Below are 25,905 nucleotides of genomic sequence, written 5' to 3'. Positions count from 1 at the left end.
GGTGGTTGTTAATTGTGTGTGTGGGGTTGAGTCGCTTCACTTGGCAAAGAAAGTATTTCTATAGGGTTAAGAAATACAACTTTTGTACTGTCTGGACAGAATTAAACATTTAGAAAGCTTGTTCTTGTATTTTGTAAGTTCTCTGCAGGAGTGTTTGACAAGATTCTCAGGCCTATTTGCATTTTTAGCAAGAGCCAGAGACACTTCTGCAATTATAGACTCCCCAGAAGATAAAAGACTTGCTATTCTGGATGTCTATTTATTGCAACAATAGAAAACTATTACATTTCTTGAAAATTCAGCTTTAATATTAAGTAATTTTACTGAAGACCTTTTGAAGACCTTATTCTGCCATGAAAGTTCTGGAAGAAAGCTTGCTCCCAATTCCATTTATTTGATACCAACCTTTCTTTTTTTTTAACTGCTATCACTTTTTATCAGCCATTGACAAATACAAGATAGGGCGTTTTCACAGCCAATCTCAGCTCTGGAGGAAGAACATTCAATACAAAAGACATGCCAGAAGTCAGTACACATCTGATCCATCACGAACAGCATACCTCATAAATTAGTTGATTCAAAAGAGTTTCCTCTCAAAAAGAGTCCATATTTCTCCACATAGAATTTTTAACCTTGAAATTACTATAGAAGAAAAAGATTACTGCAGCATTAAAAGAAAAGGTTATCTAAAAGTCTGCACATATTTACACACTTAAAAATAATACCTTTTGTATGATTTACAACCCAGCTCTTATTTCAGAGAAGTAACGCAGGCTATTCTCTACAGCTGGATAGCCTCAGAGTAGTTGCCAGTTCAGAAGTGTCAGTACTATGGCGAGGTTTGCTTGACCTAATGGACTTCAAAAATAAAATATGGGATCTCTTGCTTCTGCAGCTAACAACAAGATATTGAAGATTTCCCATTCGGGGAAATTTGCTGTTGGGCATACTGACATTGACTGGCTCTGAAAGCTGTTCCTCCTTGAGCTACCAGAGATACTGCCTGCAGAAGAGAGACTGGATGGAAGGAAGTACAGCTGCTGTCACTTGCTGGAGGCTGCACATGCTGTTCTGTAACACATGTGTTTCCCCTATGCAGTCCCTGTCAGAGCCTGGCTCTTTCAACCAGCCATGTAACACTGACATACCAATGGAGCAATTTATTATTTTTACTATACATGTATATATGCACAATATGTATATATTTTGTTGATTCACAGCATTTCAAACTCACATTATAAAGTTTGCAAATTGCTAGAAGCTATTCTAATGTGAAAAAGCTGTCTGATTTCACACAATATTTGCCTTATGATAATGCAAGCATTGCTCTGTCAAGAGTATTTATTAGAGCACATAAAAATTTTATTGCTCAATTTAATTTGTTTTGTGTCTTGGTTACAACAGCCACAGAATTTATGGAGAACATAAATAGCTTTGACATCCTCAGTTAAATACTTAAGGTAATCCACTGATGAATAAGGTTGTAGAGCAACCATGTAACCCCTCTTCTCAGCTTTGAAGATGATAATCCAGCTTGCACCCTCTGAGTCAAGCTCAGTAAAATACACTTTTATGAGCAGTTAAAAAAAAAGCCAACAAAACCCCCTCAATCAGTGAACACACATGACTTCACGCTGCAGTGACTGTTATAAACAAGAATCTCTAAAGCATTGCAATCCAAAATAATGCTGTATTATACAGGGAAGAAGGAGTCGCCCTGTTCAGGCATACATCATGGAAAGATTGAATTTCAGTCTTTTTTTTTTAACTGGTATTTGGTTGTTCTCACATCTTGCTGCTTTGGTGGCTCTACAGAAACTGTATCTGTGAAGTAAAGTTTACATATTAATGCCACATACGTAACACATGCTTTCTCAGCGTTTTGGAATCCTCAATCTATTCAGCTACCTTATTACTTGCAAGTTAAGACTAAGTTTTGGCACATTAAGGAAAGTCCCAAATAACATATCTGGATGACAGGAGTACAGGTTGTGCAATTCGAGTGATCTCTTGCCCATGTCTCTCTCACTCACCACCTGAGCCTTCAGAAAGCTTTCACCACTGCTCCAGTCAGTATGAAGAAACCAAGCATCCAGCTAATGTCATGGGAAGTCTACATTCTACACATCTTTACCATTCCCATTTTCTTACTATTGGCAGCAAGAACTCAGCCACTAAAATCTGATTTTCATTTTCTTCCTTTCATCCTACCTTTGCATGCTCTTACTGTCTGAATTTGCTTCCTTGCCTGCAAAAGCTGTTGCCCTTGACTGAGGAACCCCCCATTTTCACCTGAAATACATTAGTAGCCCTTTGTGAATCATTTGGTAGCTTTTACCAAGGCCTAGGTTTCAATGTAATCTCAAGATTAAAGAAAACAGATCACCTGAGTTTCAGAAACAGGTGCAAAAGGATTTGTTGGCCTTAGACCAGGCTGTGTATACATCATTGACTGAGGTGCCATCAAAGGAGCAGCTCCAACCTGAGGAGGTACCTGTTTGAAAAACAAAACAACCCACAGAACAGGTATATAAAATTCAAACTAATTCTAGAAGATGCATCTTTCAGCAGACTAAGCATAGGAGAGAGTAAGCAGATAGACACATAGACATGTAGTAACACCAAAGCCTTAAAAAAGCCCCTTGTACAAAATTCAGAGCAACCTGTTCCAATGCACAGTGCAAAAAAGTCAGAGTTCACACACCACTGATCTTATGAAGCAATGTATATAAGATGAAGAGCAATTTGAGCATGATAATGCCTGCAGTGAAGCCCACTGGAGGACACAACTAGGCTTTTCAGGAATACAAGACAATTGCATTTCTTACCATTCCATACACAGGCACTTGAGGTGTGGTCAATGGGTACGCGATAGGAGCAGGTACCTTCGATCAAGGAAAGGTGTAACGTATGTTAGATAAGCTCGTGCAGACTCCTAATGTCTATAAAACTCTGAAAAACACTTTTTCTTTCCCCCCCCAATACTTAAATAACCATCATATTTACAAGAAATTGACTTACATATGCAGGATAGTGTACTCCATTCTGGCAGAGCAAAAGGAGTAAGGACAGAAAATTATTTTAAGAGGTATTTGAACTCAAAAGGGACGGGTTCAAGTTCAGTACTGTAACTGTGTATAACTACACCCAACTCATTTAATAAAACAAAGCAGGAGGAAAAGTGGTGCAGGGACAGTAACATCAGTAACTATGACTGTTACCTTGGAATATGCTAGAAAACCTGCCTAGAAAGCTGTCTGTAGTCTGTAAGACTTAGAACAAAACAAGGTTTTACTGAATCTATCTAGATTTAATTATATTGCTTGCAAAGCGTTTGTGCAAGATGCTTTCAGAGGGCATGAATACAATACTCCTCCTCACTCCCCTAATGTGTGAGAAGACCATAGAAAAAGCTCCACCAAGGAAGCCAGCGACCATTCAGCTTAAACAAATAGCAATAGATACTTAGTGAAGTAAATGTTGCTCACATCCATTGCAGAATTTAGTATCATAATATGAAAAAAAGAAAAATAAGAGCGCGTCTTAAGCGCGAAATCTCTTAGGTTATGTTTACAGGCAATGATGCATACACTTCGTAGTGCCATGCATTAAGTAGTGCTAATTGCATTAGAAATGGAGGGCAAGTTGAAGTATTCCTCTATGACAGAGTATGCAGACTATACATGAACCGGAGGGTTAGCGCTCTGAATGCCACAGACCAAGCAAAGACAGTTTGAGCTTTCCAGTAGTAAGGCACTGATTTTAAGTTGCTCACAGATGAGCTAGCTTCTTTGCATCATTAATTGTTGGAATTCCAAGCAAATGAGTGAGCAGATACCTGGCATAAAGCACTCAAACACGTAGATCAGAAAGTATTAAACATGAACACATGAAATAAACACACAACCCAAAAGCACAGTGATCCATGTGTGCCAAGGTGCCCTCTATCTTTCACAAACAAAAATGCATCAGCACTAGTAACAGCACCAAGAGATCACAAAAAGGTTTTATTTTGGTTTCAGAAGAGTCACGTAGAAGTGCTTTTCAGCTGGGAGGATGCCTGAGTTATGTTTGAGTTTTGGTTTTGAGTACAATCCTGGGTTTAATATTCTATTCAGCTTTGATAATTTTCGTTGACCATACGCTCATGAGGAAAATGGGCATTACAGGCAAAGACATTCTTATTGAAAACAAAAATCAGCACTCCAAAACTCATAGCTCATGCAGCAATTACCACAGCTGTACATACAAGCAAGGTGAACAGTCTACTTCCCTCTAAGGCAGCTACATTTCTGAAGTGGTTTGTATCTCTACTTATGTAAATATATAGATAGATAGAAGATACTTGAAAAATGTCTTTTCAAAGCATAGGCAAAGTCAGTGCTTACAAATACCCCTCAAAAAAATGACAATTTTTCATGTAAACAGCTCCAAAATCTCCACTCAGCATTTTGTACTGTCTTAATACAAAGTTGCTTTTAAGCATTATCAGAAGTCCAAAGTGCTGCTTGACCTGGTGCTTTACAAGGGTTGTAGCAGTGCTTCATGTGGTACAACTGAAAAGGGAAAACTGAAGGAACAGCAGTTCTTCCCTTGAAGCACATTCTTGGGATTCTCAACGGTACACATGTACGCGGAAGGAGGGGAGCATCCCAAACACAACAAATATTTTTGGAGGGACCATTTGTTTCAATTAAAGTAACTTATGAATGGAGATAGGTCTCAAGCAAAAGTTTTGAAAGTATTAAAGTCTTTGAAGTTTCGCAGTGAGTGACAATAAAAGCATACAAAAAAAATCTCTACCTCATTCAGTTTGATAAGTGATCCTGCAAACATTCCCATCCCTGCTGTCTTGTCCCAAATGGCCTTTGCTATTTTTAAGTTAATTCAAGCAAGGAAGCAGCATTTGCTAGAATGATGTGTGATTCAATAGTACGACTCTTACCCTATGTGGGATTGTAGGTAAGGGAGTAGGGTTCCATGTGGTTGACGTGCTTGTTTTTGCTTGCCAGTTTGTTCCACCAGTAAGTTTCTTCTCTGTAGGCTGGGTCCACTGCATATCCGATCTAAAATGAAACTGTGGTATTAGTTCCCACAGAGAGTCAACAGCTACAACATCATCATCATAAAACCAAAACGTGCCTTCATGAGTGTACACAGCTGAAAGCTCTGGGTGGAAATAGCCAGGATTTCAGTAACTACTAATCTATCTCTGTTTTAGTAAGTATAAAGTCTAAGCACCATTACCGTGCTGTACAGCATAATAATTGACTGGAGTTTTATGTTAACTCCAACAAATTTGATGGTGTTTCATAAAAATACAGCAACTGCAAACTGAAATTAATTACTTCAAAAGTTCAGGTGGACTGTGTTACAGCAACTGAGTACAGCCTCCCTCCGTCAACGCTGTTCTTGGTACCAAATTACTTGCAAGAATTGAGACTGCTGCCATGTTAATGTTGGTCAATCATGCCAAATAGTCATGTAAGAATATTATAAGTACATATGCACTTACTTTTTGGATGGAGTTCCTCCAAAGCCAAGATCTGGATGGAAAAAAGAAACATTAAAGGGGAAAAAAAAAATCCTTAAGTATTGCTGTTGTTTGGTTTTTTCCCCCCTTTTCTTTGGGAGGGGGGAAGCTTGTCATTAGTAACAAACAGGAAAGTTACATTTAAAAAGCTTCACACTTACTTCCCACTAGATTAGCAAGTGAAGAATCAAGGTCATTTGCCAAAATTTTTCCACTTTGTTGGTTGCCTAATGTGGTTCTTTGACTCTCTGGCGGTACAGTGGGTTGCAACACATCGTCTAGAAAGTTAAAAGCTAAGTGGAGAACATAAAAGTAGCTGTTAACAAAACAGTTACATTGCATTTAACAAAAGACATCCAAAATCCAGGGAGGTGTTTTCTTTACAGAACACTAAGTAGTTTAAGCATTCATATGTGGAGGTTCAACACACTGGAAGTGTTTTAAAGCTTTGACAGAAGCATAGTTTAACTTCTCTTTTTTTTTTTTTAAATGGACTAATATATTGTAGCTACTCATCCAGTAGAACCTTAAAAACACCATCCAAGTAATTTCATGATACTGACAGTATCCTGAACATACACAAGAGTCCTTTTGCTCTGTGTTCATAAGGACTTTGAAAATACAGCAAAGAGGAAGTTCATAACTCAGCTATTTAAGTAACATACATATCTTTAGAAGTACAACATCTCTCAATAAAGTTAGAGGGAGCTCATCATGTATCGAGAGAGAACACTGCAGTCATAAGCACTGAAAACAGACTAACATAAGCTTACCCGTTTAAAGATATCCAGCAGTCCATGTTCAAAGTTCATTCCCCCAAAAAGAAAGGAAACTGTTATTACACAGCATAGTGATTAGTCAAAGATAATTTTAAAGCAACTAACTACAGTTGAACCAATTGCTTATCAGCCCTTAAATCAGCTTCAAATGTATTAAGTTATTAAATTTTGAACTGCATAGCAATTATGCTAAGTTGTTAAGCAGCTGTTGCCTGTAGGGTGTAAATCAGTCATATAGTAGTTTTTACCACTTGTAGTCCTGTACTCTGGTGCTGTAGATTTTCCTCCAAAAACAGCATCGAAGTCCACATTAATTGTTGAAGCGGTGGTACCTGGAGGAGCTGAATGAAGAGGAAAACCTGGGGGAAAAAAAAGTTTAGTGTGATCAAATATAGGCACAGAATAATACCACTCATTACAGTGAGGCTAGAAAGTTCAGAAAGTAAAATAAAATCAATTACCATCAACAGTCAGAGGATGATACACAGAAGCATATGTAGGCTTATGACCACTAAAGTCATCTTTGTAAAAAGAGAGAAGAAGATCAGTTTAAAAGAGAAAAAAGGAGAGAAGACCCAAAATTTCACAGAATCACCAAGGTTGGAAGAGACCTCAAAGATCATCAAGTCCAACCTGTCACCACAGATCCCATGACTAAACCATAGCACCAAGTGCCACATCCAATCCCCTCTTGAATGCCTCCAGGGACGGTGATTCCACCACCTCCCTGGGCAGCACATTCCAATGGCGAATGACTCTCAGTGAAGAACTTTCTCCTCAATTTAAGTCTGCTATTAAAGAGTTTTTAGTAATGGAAAAGGGTTTCTTTATTCAAAAAATTTTTAAGGCTCAAGTAACTTCTGCAATGCCCATTACAAAAGAGGAGGAGTCTGCAATTTGAAAGGAACTAGCAAGAATTCCAGCAATATTGCAAGCTTTAGGATGTCTAGGTTGGGCAAGCTGAACAAGGCAATGAGTTATTTCAACTGCTGAAATGAAACTTTAGGAAAACACACAATTTACTATATCTGGAACTAATGCACTATTTAAATTTAATAAAAAGTGCAGCTTGGTTCAAAGCACAAAAAGATTACACGGCCCAGTTTATTAGCATTATCATCTCCAGTTGCAAAGTTTGGGTTTTTACCACTAAAGAGTTCCACCGTTTGTTTGGAGGAAAAAGTAGAATTGATGAAAGGGGTGGTAGATTTTACAGCTTCTTCAACTGGCTTCATGTCAAAGATGTCCAGATGAGGTGGAGAACCAACACAACCATTTGAAGACGAGAAAGGACCTTTCAGATGCAGAAGTGAAGGAAAGAATAGAGAGCACAAGTAATGGAAAAGAAAAACAGGCTGAAGTGTCTGAGTATGAGAACCACAAGACAAAGTCAAACTAAATATTCCACCAAGTGATCAGCCCATTAAAGACAAAAGTTCTTAGTTTCAGATAAAAATCCTCACAGCTCTCTCTAATTAGGGAAAATTCTAGTACTGCCAATGGCTGGGAGGGGGAGAATGACAGAGTATTTATAAATCAAAAAGAAAGTCAGATGCTATTGTTGCCTCACGAATCTACCTTTCAAATAGCATATAAGGGTATCAATCCCACCTATTAAAACATCAACACAATGGTGTTAACTTGCCATATTGCAGCATTTAAGACATCTCTTTGACATCTATCCTGATTATTCTTTGGAGGAATAGGTGAAGGTACATAGAATGCTGTGCAAAAAAGTGGGAATGACAGCTTTGTTGTAAGAGCTTTGAAGTCACCAACACCTTTTAAATGAAAAGTATATTATATACCCCTTAATGGAACAGAAATACTAGTCCAGCATTTTTTAAGTTACATCTTTTATTTCACAGCATTTTAAAACTTTGATTTTTGGTTATATTACTTCTATCTGTCCCTTTTACTCAGTAGTTCCTTCATTCCATCTCCTGAACACTGGCATTGCTACTACCATAAAACCATCAAACCAAAACCCCCAACTTTTATTGTAGCAGTTTGCCAGAGCTTACAGATGACTTCACATTCTGCCAAGGCTATAAATATCTGGGTGTCAAGTAATTAAGGTTTAAGATGTAGATTCAGTTAAGTGTGAATCTATATTTTATTCTTGTATTTTAAGAATTCACCCATCATTTAGACAGTCAAATCATCGTAATAGCTCACCTCCCCAAGCATTGCTTGCTGATGTTGATATAGCCGGAGTACTCTGAACAGTTGGAACAAATGCAGGCTGAATGTCAAAGAGATCACTGGAAAGGTTGGGCATGCTGAAGAAGAGAGAAACATGCGATGAGAAGATATGGAACCAGCACTGTATTCTCCTGTTATGCAAACACTCACTTTCTCTTGCTCACTATCAATACTAGGGGTTCAAAACAAAATCAGTGATTAAGCACTTGTCCATCAATAGCTAAATTCCTGTGCACACACCAGGAAAGCTTCAGCAAGAGGTTATTCTTGAAGAGTGCTTGAGAAGTAATTAGGATCAGTGCTTTACAGTCAATTATAGAGCTACAGGCCACCACAGTAATTTCTGCCTGCTTTAGAAATCAAAGCATCTCTCACCTATTCGTTGTGGGTGCTGGTACTGCAAAGAGGTCAACAGCTACAGTGGTATTCACACTTTTTCCTGACAAGGTGCTTGGGGATGCAGATGTGGAAGTGGAATTTGATACTACAGAAATCTCTCTTAATCGCTGCTCCTGAAAGATAAACAGTTGCCTTTTATTAATTTATTAACCCTTCAGTCCCAAAGACCTTGTCTGAAAAACTATTTTCTTTATGGTCCCAATAAATAAAGCAGTTATTCTTGAGAACACAAAGATGACTGAAATAAGAGATAAGAGTATTTATTTTAACAAAACCTTATTAAAAAAATAATGAAGGTAAGGCTTAATTTTTTAAAGTATTTGTAACTGCCTAGGAGACAATGACTTCTAGTCAAGCAACACATTCTATGCTCCCTTCAAAGTCACTCAGAAAACAGAGCCATGGACCTTTCTTCAGGAAGACCCATCTCTCTATTGTTAGGATCTCCTCATAGTTGATTTCAGATGTCCAGAAGTCAGCGTGATTGATGTGCAGCCTAATAATATTGATAGAGTGTTGCTCTTAAGCTAGCAAAATAAAAATCTGGTTTATGGTGCTAACTTTACATCCCTCATGACCCCTAGATCTGCCTTCTGCATTTATACACCACAGGTCAAAGCACAGGTGTATGCTCTACGCTACTTACATGCCTCAAGTAAAACAAAATTGAGCTTGCAAGCACCCCTGCCCCTCAAATGAAGATTTTGATCCACTGATTACATTATTTAGTTACAGCAGCTACAAGTCCTATTATAGTAGAAGTGGGACAGAGCAGAGGGGAGACATCTGATGCAACTCCTAAACCCAAAACCAACCCCAGACAAAAACACCCCAAACAACATCATAGCACTGGCTGAGGTTCAGATGAAGTAGTTAAGCAGCAGACAGCAAGATACATTAAGCAAAACACCTGCTTTACAGTGATTTGAAAAAATGCCTTACATCAAACCCCTACAACTCCAGAGGTGCAACTCAACTCTTCATTACTGTCAAAGTGTACTTTCACACTCCAAATAGTTTTAAGACTTTCATAACATGGACTCCAGATGACACAAAGAGAGTTGCTTCATTGGTCAGGTGTGTCTAGACGTTCTAAATCAACACAAGAAATATTCCCAGCAGCCCCCACATATAAATGATTTAGGTCAGCTGCCTGCTATTCAAATCATACTACTGGTAGAAGGGTCATTATACATTGGCAGCCATCACACCTGCATCCTACAGTCATGCCTTGTTGTCTCTCTAAGAGATCCCCCATCAAACACTATTTTAAGTCAGTCTTGGTTTTCACCAGTATCCAGTTAAAAAAAATAAAATCTGAGGAATACAAACCTGTGAAAAATATAGTACCTTAAGTGCCTGCAGTCTAGCTTGCTCCTCCTCCAATGCCTGCTGCTTTTCTTTCTCATCCATCCTGCTAAATGACATTCCTGTACTGGCAAGTGTGGAAACTGCACTGGATAGGGCACTAGCTCTAAAAACAGTAACAGAACAAAAAAAGTTTTATTAGTAAAACCAATCAGCCATACATCACTTGATTAAACTAAGTGCCTTATCTAAATTGTGTGTCATTCCCTCTCTGCTCCATTTCTTCCCTTACTCCGGTACAGAGAAGTGGACATCCCAATAAAGAATGCTGGTGAAAAAGCAGCACGAGCACACAAGATCACTCCTCCCTCAAGTTTCAGTGTGTAGGAACTGAAAAGTGCTGAATGTACCAGCTGTCACACTGACTAGACTGGAATTCTATTCTGTTCAAGCAGCAGAGCACAGAAAGCCTACTTGTACACATTATATATGTAACAGTAACAGAGCACAGGAGTTATTCCCTTCATCATATATTTTGTAGCAGAATTCTGTGGCAGTGAAACAGCAGCTCAGGAACGTAACTTACACCAATATATTTATCAGTATTTACCAAGCTTCTGTGGGAGAATGCCTATGCTAAAAAAGATCTCTCACTCTTCAGTCAGAAGTACTGTTCATAAAAATTGATACAGTTTCTCTCAGCACAAAGCTCCAAAGCTAATTCAACTGCTCGGAGCAGGGACCAAAGAACTTTCATAAGCAGGGTAAGATAAATTCATGGTCTGAGACAATAGCTGAGGTAGTGAGCTTCAAAATCCAAATACCTTAAGTCTTATAAGCCAAAAGGACTTCAAAAGTAAAAGCTGAAAAGAATAATATGTAAGCTTTCAGCTCTGTGGTTTATTACAGCAAAATAGCTAGCAAAATACTGAGATTTCCAATGTGACTAATTTATACTTCTAGAAAGATATATTTGAAACTGAGTAAAATTCAAGAACACCAAGTAACTTAATCATGAACATTCTTAGTATGATGACAAATTTTAAGTGTAGATATTGTTTTAATTCACTAGGTCCTCACCTGCTGGCAGCAGAGACTTCTTTTGTTTTCTTTCCCTCCACAGAAGCCAAATGCTGTTCCAGTGCTTCAAGCAAGCTGCTGGGTGCCTAAAGTGAAAGTATTTATAAACCACTTCTTTCTAGATGACACATCATAGTTTAGTACACAGATTTGTTTCCTCATCCACCAATACCAAACAGAACCTCAGACATCCATGATTGTGTCTTAGGGTTTTGTTGCCATCACACACACCTGGATTCTAATACACAGCTATGGGTCTTAAAAGCAGTGGCACCACAGAGACACAAAGTAAATATTCCCTCGGAATAGGTCTGCTTCTGTGCATGAAAGCTGCATTCTTACAGTTTTGGCAACACTATTTGTCGTGCCAGTAATCACAGCTGATTAAGCAGTGCTGCCCTTAAATTCTGACAAGCACCAAAATAAAGCCTTTGCATTTTGATCTCCCTTCACCTGTAATAACAAAGTGCCAGTCGTCTTCCTATCAAGTATTTACAGCCAAAGGGTTGCATCAGAAACACTGGACTACAGCAGGATGTTTGGTTTGGTAGAAAAACAATCATATTCAACCTGATGCCCACAGCACTTACTGCAGACTGAGCAGCTATTCCACACATGGCTACACGACAAACCAACTCAATTACTGCAAAGCTTTTGGTAACCTAAAACATCAGAAATGAGCAACAGCACTTCAAATAGTTGCCTTCTTTTGGTGCATGTGGATTCTCCTCACCTCCCTACAAGAAAAGTGTCACCTATTTTTAAAATCAATTAAGGAGATTCCAAAACCCAGGCTTTCTGCCACTTAAATCCAGAAGGAAGTCAGCCACTAGACAGCTCAGCTGAGGCTTGAGATACTTAAAGGAGTTTCAGATGACCAAGACTCATGAGCTTACCAAGACTTGAGAGCAGAGCCATATTATTCAGTTCCCAAGACAAAGATTTTAACTAATAGGTAACAGAAAAGAGCAAGTCTGAAACATAGACTGAGGCACAGAGCTGCTTTATTTCCTACAGAAAACAAGAAAGAAGTACCAACCACAACCAGCCTCCTTTACTGCCACATACTTTTACCCACTACAGAGTTATCTGTTTCCTACCAAAGGACTTGGCTTCAAAACTCAGAATAAATCTGAGCTCATCTTGATTATAGTGTCTTAGTGTGAAGTAAAACTTCTCCACATCACCCTATAAAAACAACTTCAAGCAAAACTATTAGGCTGACACTTTTGGAAGAGTTCAGTCACCCGCTATTGTAGTCCCGTGTCTCTCTCTAGCTCTTAACTACACGGTCTATGCTCCATAAAACTAGTTAAACACAGCCAGCTCAGTCTTCCTAATCTGGCATGTTTTCAGTGACATTAAGCCTGTCTTACCACTTGCCAACTTCCTGTAGGTAGAACATATATGATAGGCATTGTTTGGAAGAGAAACAAGCTTGCCCTTGCTAGTCCTTCTGTACTAAAAGCTACACCAAAGCATTTCCTGGAAAGAGGAAAAATACTAATTACACAAGGCTTCGGCGGGTTCCCCTCTGAAATACTAAGCACAATTTTAGCTTCCCACATTCAATGAAGGACAGTTCAAGCTACAAGAGATGTAAAGAAAAGCTGTTAGAATAATCCTCTAAGACTGCCTGGCTTAAAGTTAAGGTCTAATGTGATATTTCTTTCTATAAATAGAGCTATGTAAGCTGAGAGTGTAGTTACCTCAACTCAATGCTCAATAAATTCAGCATTCAAACTGGGGAGAATTTTGAAATACCTTTTCAGAAAGGTATCAAGGACAAAACAAAACAAACCCAACACCATACACTTTCACCTGTCAGAAGGAACAATAGTTTGGCAGAAGTCATTGCATGATGCAGCTAGAGAGATAACCTTAATAGCAGGAGACTGTACTCTAATTCCAGAAAGTTTTCCCTAGTCTTTGTTGCCTTTTTTCTTTCTCCAAAGCCACTCTAAAACCCACCAGTATGGAAAAGCATATTCTATACTTACTATTTCTAAAAACCTCCAAACAATGAAATTTCCTAAGGAAGTAGAATATTTAACTGTGGCAGTGGAATCGCTCAAATACACAGGATGCTGACACCTACCACCACAGCTCAGAGAGCTGCCTTTCATCTCAAGAGCACTTAAAACAAAATAGCTGAGCTATTAGAAAAAGAAATGTTTTGAGAATGGTAGATATAGGCAGCAAAGAACAACACTGACAAAAGGAGGTTAGATTTGATTTTCATATTAAAAATACACTGAAGTAGTTTAGGCAAATCTTCATAGTAGATTTTTACAAGATTAACTCAGGAAATTGAATTCCATGAAGGAGGTGTAGGACTAGATGTGACTGTTCAAAGCTTAGACATTAGAATTTAACTGTTTCACAGTGACTCCAGTTAAACAGGTTGAGTACTCCAGACTGTTCACCAGGTCAAATCATGTTTCTTACATCCTTTCTGCCCCTCAGTTTACCCTCACTAGGTGCTCTTCCTTGTATTCCACCTTTCAGACTAAATATGCCAGAGCACAGCCGGTATTGCACGTCTCTCATTACTGAGTAACATCAAAGCCAGTGATAGAAACATCAAATCTATTCAGATCCTGGGAGAAAGAAAAGAAATCTTGACTGAACTAGATAACTAATCTTTAAGTGTGGTGAAGGATGTTAGGTTGCAGTGAAATGGAAGGTTTTCCTCCAGGCATGGCGAGATGCCTGTGGCTTACATGCCAGCAAATGCTCTGTGATAAAAACCAGAAGTTCTTAAAAAATATTTTTCTGTGAGTTTTATTGCTTGACACAATAATTAAAAAAAAATAAAAAATCTTAAAGCTGTGAAGTGAGAATACCGAGTACATTTAACCCATGGGAAAAGTCACCATACACATTTCCCACACACAAATAAACAAAAGAGTGCATTCTCAAGATTAATGACTACTATGATACAGACCAACCCAGAGAAACACAAAGAACAAAATCATTGAGATAATTGATACAGGTACACTGACCTGAGTAAGATCTGGAATGTCACCCTGATCAATTCCAACTTGCTGGGTTTACAGAAAAAAGAGGAGGGAAAAAAGAAGTATATTACTACATGCAGTGGCAATGGAAATCAGTACCAGTGATTTCTGAATGTTACACAAATTTGCATATTAAAAAAGGCAGTTTATAACTTTCTGAACTGGTAACGAATTACACTTAGAACACACCTGAGAAATCACAAGTGCATTAAACTGCCTTTCAAAGCAATCCCAGCTTCCAATACAGCCTAATTTTTTCCTGCAGAAAAGGTTAAAGGAAGCATCAGAAACATATTGCTGACCAGAACTACTTCTTTTTGAGTTGTTACAGTGAAAGAGTCCCATGTATACACTTCAATGCTCAGCTGATACATTCTGGATCATTCATGAAGCTATAACAGTTCAGAAAGTTTACTATACTGACTGGCTAATAAGAATTATATCAAATAATCACACTTCATCTTAAGCATAAACAATCTTTAAAATATCTGATCTATAAAATACTTTCTTGTATAGCAAAGTTAAGCAAACATCAATCTGTTTGAGAAGCTTTAATTAATACAGACTAGTGTACCAGTACAGACAGCTAAATAATATCCTTTCCAAAGATACAGATTTATTTACCTCTGCTACTTTGAGGAATTCTGACAATTTGGTCATTCTGGCTAGAAATTTTTTGTAAATATCCAAGCCTTCTTTGCACTGGTTCTTCTTCATATCAAAATATCTTTCTGAGAATGCAAATAAAACTCTTGTAAGACAGCAGCCCCCCCCATAAAAAAAGCTGGCACAGTATTATAAGTGTTAATTAGGAGACAAGCCTCAGGTTGAGAAGAGACAGGAGTAACTCAAAGCTATTCAGATTTTGAAGTATACACAAACATCAGACACCTTTTGCAATGAGTCAGAAAAACACTGATTTTTTAAATTTCAATACTTTAGAATGTAATGCAAAGCTTTATTAAGCATGGGTGCGAATTACTGCAATTATTAGGTATTTAGGGGAAATTTTTCAAGAATTCAGGTCATTAGCTGGCAATAAGGCAAATTTTGTAATTTGAAAAATACTCCTGGTATGTATTTACATCTTTGACTCTGTATCAGTAAGTTTTGATGTTTGTAAATGGATGTGCTCAATATCCAAAAGTCATCAGAACGACTATTATAGTGGTACTTCCATTGAATTGACCTGCCAAAAGGAGTACCAGCACTGTCATACGCTTTTTACGGGTTTATCCTATATACTTACAGGTATTTCAGTGAGTAAAAACTAATGGATTAACAGAATGAAGTGATCAGATTTTGGATTTAATAGTCATTCTAAGACTTTGCTAAGAGCTTATCACTTGTGAACAAAAACCCTACAGGTCATGCACTAGGCTCATGTAGATTCAGGTACCGGGTAAAGGTGAATAGAGAAACTATAAAGAAAGTATGGGAAAACAGAAGTCAGGCATGGTGTGATTATACTAAATATACAAAATACCATCTCACAGACCAGTTGCAAAGATTAACCACTGCACATCTATAGTGTCTTTGTTTTAGTCTTACCAGTCACCTTCTCATCTCAAATTCTGTTTCAAGTTGTATTCAATGTAAAAGTGTATATTTATGCCTATGCTAGTTGCCACTGAAACTAAGACAGGCTTATTGTCATGGTAAAGGAGCAGAGACAACTTGTTATTAGGAAATTGCAGTCAGAAATTGCCTATAATCTTTAGTTCTCTCAAATGTCTTTCACAAAAGTTCAAAAGCTAATAAAATTCTCACATACCTAAAAGATTAATAATCCCCTCATTGTATGCTGCAAAAAGTCTAATGGAATCTTTAAAGAGGAGCATAAAGGCAGCATTTATAACACCATTTGTTAGTTCATTTGGATTTGCCTGTGTAGAAAGCAATGAGAAAGTAAATTAGTATTTTAATAAAATAATGAAGCTCTCCCTTCAAAATGAGGGAGTATTACCTAATCCTGTGCTTAAAGTACTTACATCAAAATCAAGGAGTGCATCAAGCTGGTTCTGTATGATTGGGAGGGTTTTCAGAAGCTTTTCAGCATTCATGGTTCTCATCACTCCATCTATCCTACAGATTAGAAGGTGCACATTTACAAGCTCAGCATATTAAGCTGTTTCAACAATACCCCATTGCATCAAAAGGTCAAATGGAACACCAATCTATGACAAGCTCAGGAACACCTACTATTTCCCTCTACCCAGTATAAGAGACCACCAACTACAACAACAACAAACAAACACACACAAATCCAAAACACAACACTAAAAAAATCTTACCCTCTTTTCATTTTGGTGAAGTCAACTGCTACAAGCCTATATGAAAGTGCTTTTTCATTCAAGTATCTGCTGTATCGCCTAATGAAGGTAGACATATCATAGCCTAAAAATTAAGCATTTATGAGTTAGATATTTTAAAGGGGTAGAGTTCTTTTCAAGTGCTATTCTCCTACTAGCCCTACTTACATTAATTTGCATTAAAAACCCCTTCACAGGCACTTTCCAGAGTCTTGGGATTCACTATTTTTCCACCTTGGGAGGTAATGCTACAGTTTCCTCCCACCTTCCTAAGATTAGTAACGTGTACATTGCAATTCCAAGAATAAACACCTAAATATGTTAAAATATTAGGGAAGAACCAAGCAGCTCTTAAGATGTTCTGGAAATTACACTAAAAAATTTATTCCTCGTAAAATGATGAAGACTTGAATAAATATCTGCAGTGCTTCAAAAACCACATAAAGAACCCAAAATGTTTTCTACCACTGGCAAGTAGTCAAAAGACTTGTCAGAGATTTGAAGTTCTCAGTATTTATACAGCACATCCCAGTTACCATTCCATGCACTTCAAGGGCAAACATGTACAAACATGTACAAAAATAGATCAGTGTGCTAACATGCAGCACATTAGTCCTCATCATTAAGAGTTCACTTAAAAATTTAGAGCCATATATGCATATGAAACAAAAATTAGACAAATTTCCAACACTCAGCTAGGCAACTCAGAATCTCTCTTGCATCCACATCCTCGGTTGGACATTCTTTGGTGCCTTGTACAATATAAAACGTAACACCCTTTCATTTAAATGTCATTTGTCTCCTAAGTGTACCAATGGAGGCACTAACACAGAGCAAAAAAAAAAACCCACCAGTAAAGTGATTTCCTTCAGTGAAAGGTCCTTACCCTGCATGGCACTTTTGTCCAGGTAGTTATTTAAATTGAACAGAGTGTTTCGCGATGCAAGATACTGGATGAAGCGCTGTTGAAGAAAAAGGTGAGAGTATCATTCCTGTGACAGTCAAAGCATTCTGTAAGAAAACTACACTTACTTTGTAACTGTTTCTAGTAACCTCTTGGCAATAACAGATTAAAGGGAAAAATTCAAAGGAAAACTTAAAACTACTGATTAGCAAAGTCTCTGAAATCCAAAACTCTTTGACAAAAATAAAAATTAAGAATTTCAATAAAAAGACATGACTGCCCATGAATAAAGGGCTAATAACCCCCAAGAGAGCATTTAATGTCTGGAAGTACCTTTAGAAAGCATAATTACAATATTACCAAGTTAGTCATTTATCAAGAGAATGACTACAGGCAAGTTTAGGACTGAACTGTTGCCTGACCAAGACAAAGTTTGGGTTTTAACAGAAGGACTTTGCAAGAGAGGTCATATTTCTAATGCCATATTACTGCCTGTGAAGCTTTTCATAAATAGTGATGACATCATTTATGTGAACTAAATGCAACAGAAGCCTGTCTCAGAGGAATGTTAATGGCAACAACATGTGAAGATTCAGTCCATTAGATGATTATTTGCAAGATCAAATATCCTAGTCACCGTATTTCTCCCTCCTTTAGTAAGTATTTTTAGCTTTTAAAAGCTTGGCTGCACACTTACGCATTGCTAACAAAACTTTTGCTGTATTCTTACTGATAAGCACTAGCCTAATTAAGTAAAGCTCATCAGAAGTTCTCTTAAGTCTTCCCTCTAGCAAGGTCACTCAACATTTCCTCACAGCCAAACCCAAACACCTGCAGGTAAATTGCAAAAACTGATATATTTTGGTACTGAAATAACTAAGGATTACTGCTTCTCTAGGTAAGTACTTCACAGCCATCAGCAGAACTAAAACAAAGGCCTTTGAAAAACTGAGGTATGCTTCTAAGGCTCCATAGACAGACAACTTTTAAAAAACTGTAAAGGAGGTTTTAACATAATTAATCACATCTTACCTCATTTCCATACATCATGAGGTGGTGCGTTGTAATTAGAGCTTTGAAAACTACAACCCAGCTACTGTTCGCAGTTCTCTCAAAGAGTGTGTCTGCCAACTGTGGAATATTCACATTCATTTCATTTGTGCACTGTATTAGATCTAAACAAACAAAAAAAAAACATTACAATGAGCTATATGCTCAAAGAGGATCATGTTTTGTATTTTTACATTGAGAAGTCATATAGCAAGCATTAACTTCAGTCCTTTAAGAAATAATTGAGCTATTTTACATTTCTTCCTCAAATTCACTGCATTTTACTGACAAACTCAAATCATGAACTTCAAAGGCATTTCAATAATTTTATGGAGCCCCAGTATCTCATTGATAAATAACCTGCTCCAGTAGAAACTCTATGCCCAAACTGTTGCCCAAAAGCCAGTGTAGACCTGCAGGATGCTCAATGCCTGAAGTCACTCAATCTAACCAAAAAAAAAATGAAGACCAGAGAAGCAAAGAAAAGCTGAGACATCTATAGCTCACAAGATCAACAGGAAGCAGGTACCCTGCAACCCTGACTTTGGCCTGTATATTGACACATGACTACAAATGAGATGCTACAAACCTATAATAAAACTTTTCTATAAGAATTAAGAGCAAGAATTTGCTCTTTCCACTTAGCTAAAATAACCTGATCACCAACCTACTAAGTATCATGTGGTAGATCATGGCCAGTCTCAGGCTTCTGTATAAGGAAAGCTCTTTGTGTCCAAGACTGACTATAAACTCTATAGTAGAACATTAGCTTGAGAGGTCAGAGAGAGAGCTTAAAATTTCTCCCTGAGTATTGATATAAAACCAGAACAGGCTCCAGTAGATACATGAGGGGAAAAGCAGTTGCTGAGAAGAAAGCAAAGAACTGAATCCAGGACTATTCTAAATCCCTCAAGACATGCATGTTAGACACTTAAGTCTTTCTTTGAGCTGAATTTGGATCCTGTGTGATCAAAGTACACCTCAAGGAATGGGCAAGGCCAGTAAAACAAACACCTAGTTTGAAAAGCTTCCTTTGTGGCCTCTTAAGCCAAGTCTGTTGGTTGCAGAGCAACATTACTGGTTATGTGGTTTGCCTGTGTTAGCACTAGAAGAAGGACAGGTGCTTAAGAAGCTGGGCAACAACTGAACACTGAGGTGTTGGCACCCTGAAACAGCCAGTTCATTTGTCTTACGAGCAGTATGTAGAGGACATTAGAATCACGTAGACTACATTATCATAAGCCATTTAAACATGAACTTAGAGATCACACGTTGATATTTAGGACAAAATACTTCACAGAAATATTGCTCTTCGATTTTTTATCTGTTCTAATGCACAGAATATATTACAGAGGTATCTTAATTAAAGATCTGTTTATTAAGAACAAAGTCCTTTGATTAATATCCAGAGTAATTTTAACAGAGTTAAGAGTTGTAGATAATATCTTGTAGAAGTAGCAAGCTACATAACGCAAATTCTAATAAGTTACTTATTTCGTTCTCATGTCAAAGGTATCCATGTCCAAAACACACAAGTTGTGATTAGAACTTTCATTCTTCGTAGTAACACACAAAACTGAAGAAATAAAACTTCAGGGCTCTTTTTCACAGTTAGCCAAGCGATACAGCAATAAGGTTTTGCTGAGTTGTATTAAAACTCTGAGATAGTTACAAACGTAAAGATTTGCAAAGGGTCATTTGATAGATGCTGCTTACCACTCATGGCTGTATCATTGCCAGATGCTGTGTCAGATTGAGAAGTACTTCAAAATGTCTAGAAGTCAGAACAGTCCATAGCAATTATTGCCCCATATAATGAAGCAAGTCCCAAATCCAGAATTCATAAATAGAGGAAATTTGAACTTGAATTCAACAGCCTCATCTCCTGAATGATAACTTTGTTATGACATTTCTAAGTAATTATTTCAACACACAAGGCAACTAACTCTTCCTAAATCAAATCAATTTATAAGCAAGCATTGTAAGCCACTACTGTTACACCATGCTCAGTAACTTGCTCCCATCTTGCTTTATGTAACTGAAGGGTCTGTAACCAGCACAAAAATGTTACAAAGCATTAGAAGTCCAATTCTCAGTTTATAGAGATCAACCTACAAAAAAAAAACAACCAACAAACCCCCCACCAACTCTACACAGGTTAATACCTGTCACATTACTGATAAGTAACAGTTAAAAAAATTCTATTGATCTGCTGAGGTCAAAGACCACACAGCCTATCAAAGATATGATTTCTGCACAAAGTCCTTTTCTTTCAGTTGACCACAAAGCAAATCAGATTCTTCACTAAAGATTTTTTTATATTGAGTGCTCATTAAATAATATATAAAACTGGGAGGAAAGATCCAGGTTAAAAACAAAGCCTTTCTGCTTTCAAGTGAAATTAGCCAAGCTCATTGCTTTCATATTTTGTCAGCACTCTCCAAAGATGTCAGTCTTCAAGATGCCACCTTCCTTCAAGCTAAGGCCTACCAGCAGATGTTCCAGTAGACCTTAAGATGATGCTGAACACCTGGGAGATGCTGTACAAGTACTTATGTACGAGACTGATATCAAATGTGTTTTTATAGTTCTGCTCAGGCACAATGCAACAGAACTTCTACTGCTAGCAACTATACAAAATGCTGTAACTCATCACCAGTCCTTAAACCAAACATCCATTAAAACCCCCTCTGGCTTATGATGCCATCATAAAGGTTTACTACCACAAAAACCCATCCAGATGTCCACCTTCAGAAGGGAGCAACTGCCTTCTGCTTTGGTACACAGGACTGAAGTCTTCTGCCAAGTGACAGTAACAGAGTGAAAGTTGATAGATCTCTGGTGCATTTGAGAAATTCTTAAGTTAGTTTATTCCACTAATGTAGTTCCATATGATTAAAAAGTGCAGCTCCTGCAATTCTGCAAAGCTGCTAGTAAGGTTTTCCAATACAAGCTTTTGTTAGATATAAGCCTGACCATTTTAAAGGGCAACCAGAATGAGCTATTTCACATTTCTTGGGCTATTCAGACTCTAATGCAAGCTGTGCTTGAGGTTAGAGGCCCTGAGTGCACTCTAAGTCCCATGCACTTTAGAGGCATGCTGAAAGCAAACACATACTGGGTTCCCTGAAGACAATTTCTAATGAGGGAACTTGGCACAACTGTGCTCTTTGGTTTCAAAATTTCCTTGAATGCACAAACACATAAGCCACAGCTGCCAATACTGAAGAACACATGCTTAGGAAAACAAAACATCTGTAAAATACTAAACTAAAAATCAATGGTGGAAAACACTCAGTGCCATTTTACAGGCCAGAACTGGACCTTCCTAAGAGTGTATTGCAAAAGCATTACTTTTAACAAGTTCCTTTAATAAGGTCACTCAGGGCAATATTTTTTAATTATTATTTTTAAACTAGTAATAATAAGGCTAGCATCACATCTGAACTCTAGCAATTGAGAGACAGAACAAAGTGTCACTTCTCTAATATGATTTTTCTAAGTCTGCAGTAGAAATATCTACAGAGAAACAACTGCATGGCTCTGTTACAGCTGGCAGAAAAGGAGGAAAAGGCTGTTAACACCATGCACCTGGAAGTACAAAGGAACAGAGGCACCTGAGAGACTGACAGCTGGGGAACTGTAACATGGATGTTGGCAGCAAAAACTGGAATGAAATGTGCTGGGCAAATGATGTTCTTTTTCTTATAGCACTACATATAAACACTTTACAACTCAAAGCATGTTGCAAATTACCCAGAGGAATCATTGCAACTGCAAGTGAAACTGTGGTGCTATTTCTAGAATGGAATTTAGAAACATGTTCACATCACATAGGGAAGAGAAAGAAAAAAAAAAAAAAGGAAAAAACCCCAAACCCAACAACAAACAACAAAACAACCACCCAGCTGAAAAAAATGTAAATAAACACAAAACCACCAATCAAACAAACCCAAAACATAATGCAATTTTACAGTACCCAGATTATCACTTCTTACAAGATTTCCAGTGCTTATACATGTAATAGGAGGAGTTTTAAGTTTTGGTAACTACCTACCTCACTTTCCCCTGTGCTTCTTAGGAGGGCAGTATACCAAGTTAAACAGGAGTTGTTTTTTCATTTATTACTGTGTTCATTCAAAAGTTTAAGCTGCAATTAATTTAGGGGGTTGTGCTTTTCTAAATTTTGGTCTGCACCCAAGTCTACTCTGCCAGTCACCAATGTGGCTGAAGCTTTATTAATTCTTATTATGGCTTTTCAAAAGCTAGCCAAAAAGAGATGCCACCACCAGCAGCATCAAATCCCACTCCACTGCAACCCAAATTCAGGAGCCTGAGGTGAGGGAAGAGAACCTACACAGGGGCAGAAGAGACAAGACTTTCAGGTGCTCTACTAAGAGAAAAGATCAGCCTCTGTATAGCATTTTATGCTATCCCAAAATATTACAAAATACTACAGAAATAGATCTGCTGACTTATTGAGGACACCATGACCTACTTTAGAAGGAAAAAACCCCAAGTATTCCCACTGACAGTGCTTAGGGGGTTGTGCATGTGTGTCTTTTGCTCTTCAAGAAAAAAATATGACTATACTACTCAGTAGCTGGTAGCCAGGGAAAACCCCAAGTCTCTGAAATACTAGTTCACACGCTGCACATGTAACATATTCCCACATTGTAATATTACAGTTTTTCTTCCTTAGGAAACTTGGCAATAAAGGGATTTTAGGAACTGATCTGTATAGTCTCCCATGATCCCTGATACAACTACAGCACCTCTTAAAACCACAGAGATGGTGAAGGTTTTCTTGAGCAGCAATTACAAGCAATACCAGATGGTGTAATATTTTTAATGACACATGCAAGTACCGATCAAGGTACAACTAGTAGTGCTGCATTAAGTCCAAGCTGTACTTTCCTTCATAATTCACTTGAATTGGAAAGTACTTGTACTGTCCCTTTGAAAATACATGGTGTGATTTTTTTTTACTCATGATTACAGTATTTAAACCAATATCTCACCTGCTTGCATTTAACACCATTAAGTTTTGTGTACAAGTTAAAACCCAAGAAGTACAATGCTAAGGCTTGCAGATACCTGAAAGACAGGGCCTGCATATACTCAGTTAAGACCGGAGAGCATTTGTGGTTGTTGTCTGTTTTTCTTAACCCCTTAAAGAGATATTTGTGCCACCATACAACTTTTTCCCTCCCTACCTCACCAAAGCATTCCTTTATTTCAGATGCAAAGTCAGAACAACCACCTTTTTTTGTATCTTAGATCGAGGTCTGGGAAAGTAAATTGCACCAAAACACAGAACTCCTCTGGCACAGAAGGGGACTTTCAGGGGGCTGACAGCTCTAAACAGGTTTGTATTGAAATATATTCAAAGGAATTTGATACCAAAAAGCAATCTCAGTTTATGCTATTCTCAAAATAAGAGTTTTTCCATGTTTCCATTTTCTTGTTTTGGGAGGGTAACTTATAATAGATTACATTATTTTAAGGGTGTTTTCAAACAATACACTACCTCTTTTAAGCTTCAGAAGCTTTCTAACTATTGAGCAAACTGTTACCACTTTTTGGCTTCCTGTTATGTTGCCATTTCTAAACTTGAGGGTTACCTCATTAAGTTGTTCTACACCACAGGCAAAACACAAGACAAGATAAAGTTATTTTTAAAAGGTGTATTTAAAAATAAAAATAACAATTTCTCAGTTACCCAGACTTTTACTTTCAACACAGTTGCTGGATTCCACTCATTGAGATCAGTAGCAAATGAAATGTACATATTTGATTTTAAACTATTTGATGCACATTCAAAGCTCTCACATAAGAAATCTGTATTAAGACGGGTGCCAAAGCACCACAGAGCCAAACTGTCCTCAACAATACAATTGAGTACACTTCTTCCAGAAGTTTGAATATCTGACTCCCCTTAACACTGCAGAACAACTAGGCTGCTCCCTTGATTGTGAAGAACCCAGCAAAAAGTTTCATGTCTTCTCTCCTTAATGTCAGCGCACACACTTCACTTTCAGTAGAAGGTGAGCGGTACACTGCACAGTGTACAAGACTTGAAGCATTCAATACACTCTGGAGCAGTCAAAACAGTAACTGTGATTGCTAATTTCCGTTACTAAAACTTGAAGCAAAGCAACATCACTGATACAAAAAATAGCTTTCTGCATCTTTTAGTATGCAGAAAGGAGTTTTAACCTTAATTACACAGCGGCAACATACTCTCATTCTGGAAAGATGTATTGGTCCACCTTTGCCCTTCCCTTTACTGCGCTTCAAGTCTTTTTACCTCGTTTCAAGAGCTGCAAGACAGAAAGCTATATTTGGGGAAATGTTGTAAATATTGAAACGGCTGCAACTCTTAGCATACACTCAGAAGGCCCTAAGAGTGCTTAAAAACGTAACTTGTCTCTCCAAAGAGTAAAGCCACACCACTTAACCCACCTTTTTCCAGCTGCTGTATTAATAAGCACTGCTACGTCCAGAACGCATAAACTAAGAAGCCCTCAGGGGGAAGAGCTCACCAGGATGGAGTATTTTTCGCGGACACGACAGGGTGTTAAACGGCCCACTCCCTCCACATATAAAGTAAGTTTTGAGTAGCAAACCAGTCAGGTTCACCCAGCTTTACACGACACCTCTCCGCTCCCCGGGGCTTCTCCCCTGTGTGCCCCCTCCTAGTCGGCAACAGGAGGGCAACAAGGCCACAGCGGCTGCCCGGCGGACGAACTGCAGGCCCGCCCCGGCCACCCCCCCGCCCTCGCCGCGGGGCGCAGGCCACAGGCGGCCACCGTAGGGTCCTACTCACAGTCTAGGTGCTTCTTTTTGGGGCCCATCACCTCGTGGGTCGTCGCCTTGCAGACAGCTTTAGCGACGGCCGAGCCGGTGACGCTGTGTTGCGCCGCCGTGATGCGGTCGGTGATCGACTGCCCCGACATCATCAGCGCGGCCCTGGCGGCGGCACCCCCCGCGGACCCGCCGCGGCGAGCAACAAGGCCGGGGCAGCGGCTCCCCCGTGACCGGGGGGACGAACGTAGCCTGACCGGAGAAAGGACACCGGCAGCTCCCTCCGATACGACGCCGGCGAGAGCGCTCGGGTGAGTCCTCGCCGGGCTCCGCCTCACCGGCTCCTCTAGACTGCCGCGAAAGGAGCTCTTCCCGCAGCTCTGCTGTGCGGCGGCGAACCCTCAGCTCCCGGCCCCGCCGGCTGAGCTAGCCGCACCCGGCCCCAATCGGCTGTGCCTCCTCCCGCAAGCTGCGCTCCGGCTTTCCCTTTCACATTTACACTCCCCGA

At 38.7% G+C, this 25,905-nt stretch overlaps 1 protein-coding gene across 4 annotated transcripts; it reads right to left on the bottom strand.

Annotated features, from left to right (window-relative positions):
* Positions 1-868: 868 nt before the first annotated feature.
* On the bottom strand, positions 869-25,896 carry LOC104299571 (phosphatidylinositol-binding clathrin assembly protein). Of its 4 annotated transcripts, XM_054169821.1 has the most exons (22): positions 25,420-25,893; positions 18,573-18,715; positions 17,523-17,598; positions 16,619-16,721; positions 16,316-16,409; positions 16,099-16,210; positions 14,949-15,055; positions 14,310-14,351; positions 11,305-11,390; positions 10,267-10,390; positions 8,893-9,029; positions 8,491-8,594; positions 7,460-7,606; positions 6,774-6,833; positions 6,561-6,671; positions 5,695-5,811; positions 5,516-5,546; positions 4,946-5,066; positions 3,022-3,045; positions 2,829-2,885; positions 2,387-2,494; positions 869-1,824 (listed from the first exon to the last, which is right to left on the bottom strand). In XM_054169821.1, the coding sequence occupies exons 1-22, from the start codon at positions 25,550-25,552 to the stop codon at positions 1,810-1,812; spliced, it is 2,052 nt and encodes a 683-aa protein (XP_054025796.1). In that variant the 5' UTR covers positions 25,553-25,893; the 3' UTR covers positions 869-1,809. The 4 variants fall into 4 exon arrangements, 3 of the variants coding, with proteins under 3 accessions (XP_054025796.1, XP_054025797.1, XP_054025798.1); XM_054169822.1 differs by lacking the exon at positions 6,774-6,833; XM_054169823.1 differs by lacking the exons at positions 6,774-6,833; positions 7,460-7,606 and having other exon boundaries at positions 25,420-25,892.
* Positions 25,897-25,905: the final 9 nt, after the last annotated feature.

Source organism: Dryobates pubescens, chromosome 18 (genome assembly GCF_014839835.1).
Source record: "Dryobates pubescens isolate bDryPub1 chromosome 18, bDryPub1.pri, whole genome shotgun sequence".
In the NCBI taxonomy this organism is placed as follows: Eukaryota; Metazoa; Chordata; class Aves; order Piciformes; family Picidae; genus Dryobates; species Dryobates pubescens.
This window is presented reverse-complemented; position numbering and strand designations above follow the sequence as displayed.

What these genes read in the sequence shown, in the direction of transcription:
- LOC104299571 (XM_054169821.1), bottom strand. Translation starts at nt 25,552, where the DNA reads ATGATGTCGGGGCAGTCGATCACCGACCGCATCACGGCGGCGCAACAC. An exon ending in AACGGTGGAACTCTTTAGTG is followed by an intron (nt 6,834 to 7,459) that starts GTAAAAACCCAA and finishes CTTTTTACAAAG; the next exon opens with ATGACTTTAGTGGTCATAAG. An exon ending in AAGTGCCTGTGTATGGAATG is followed by an intron (nt 2,495 to 2,828) that starts GTAAGAAATGCA and finishes TTTTTCAAACAG; the next exon opens with GTACCTCCTCAGGTTGGAGC.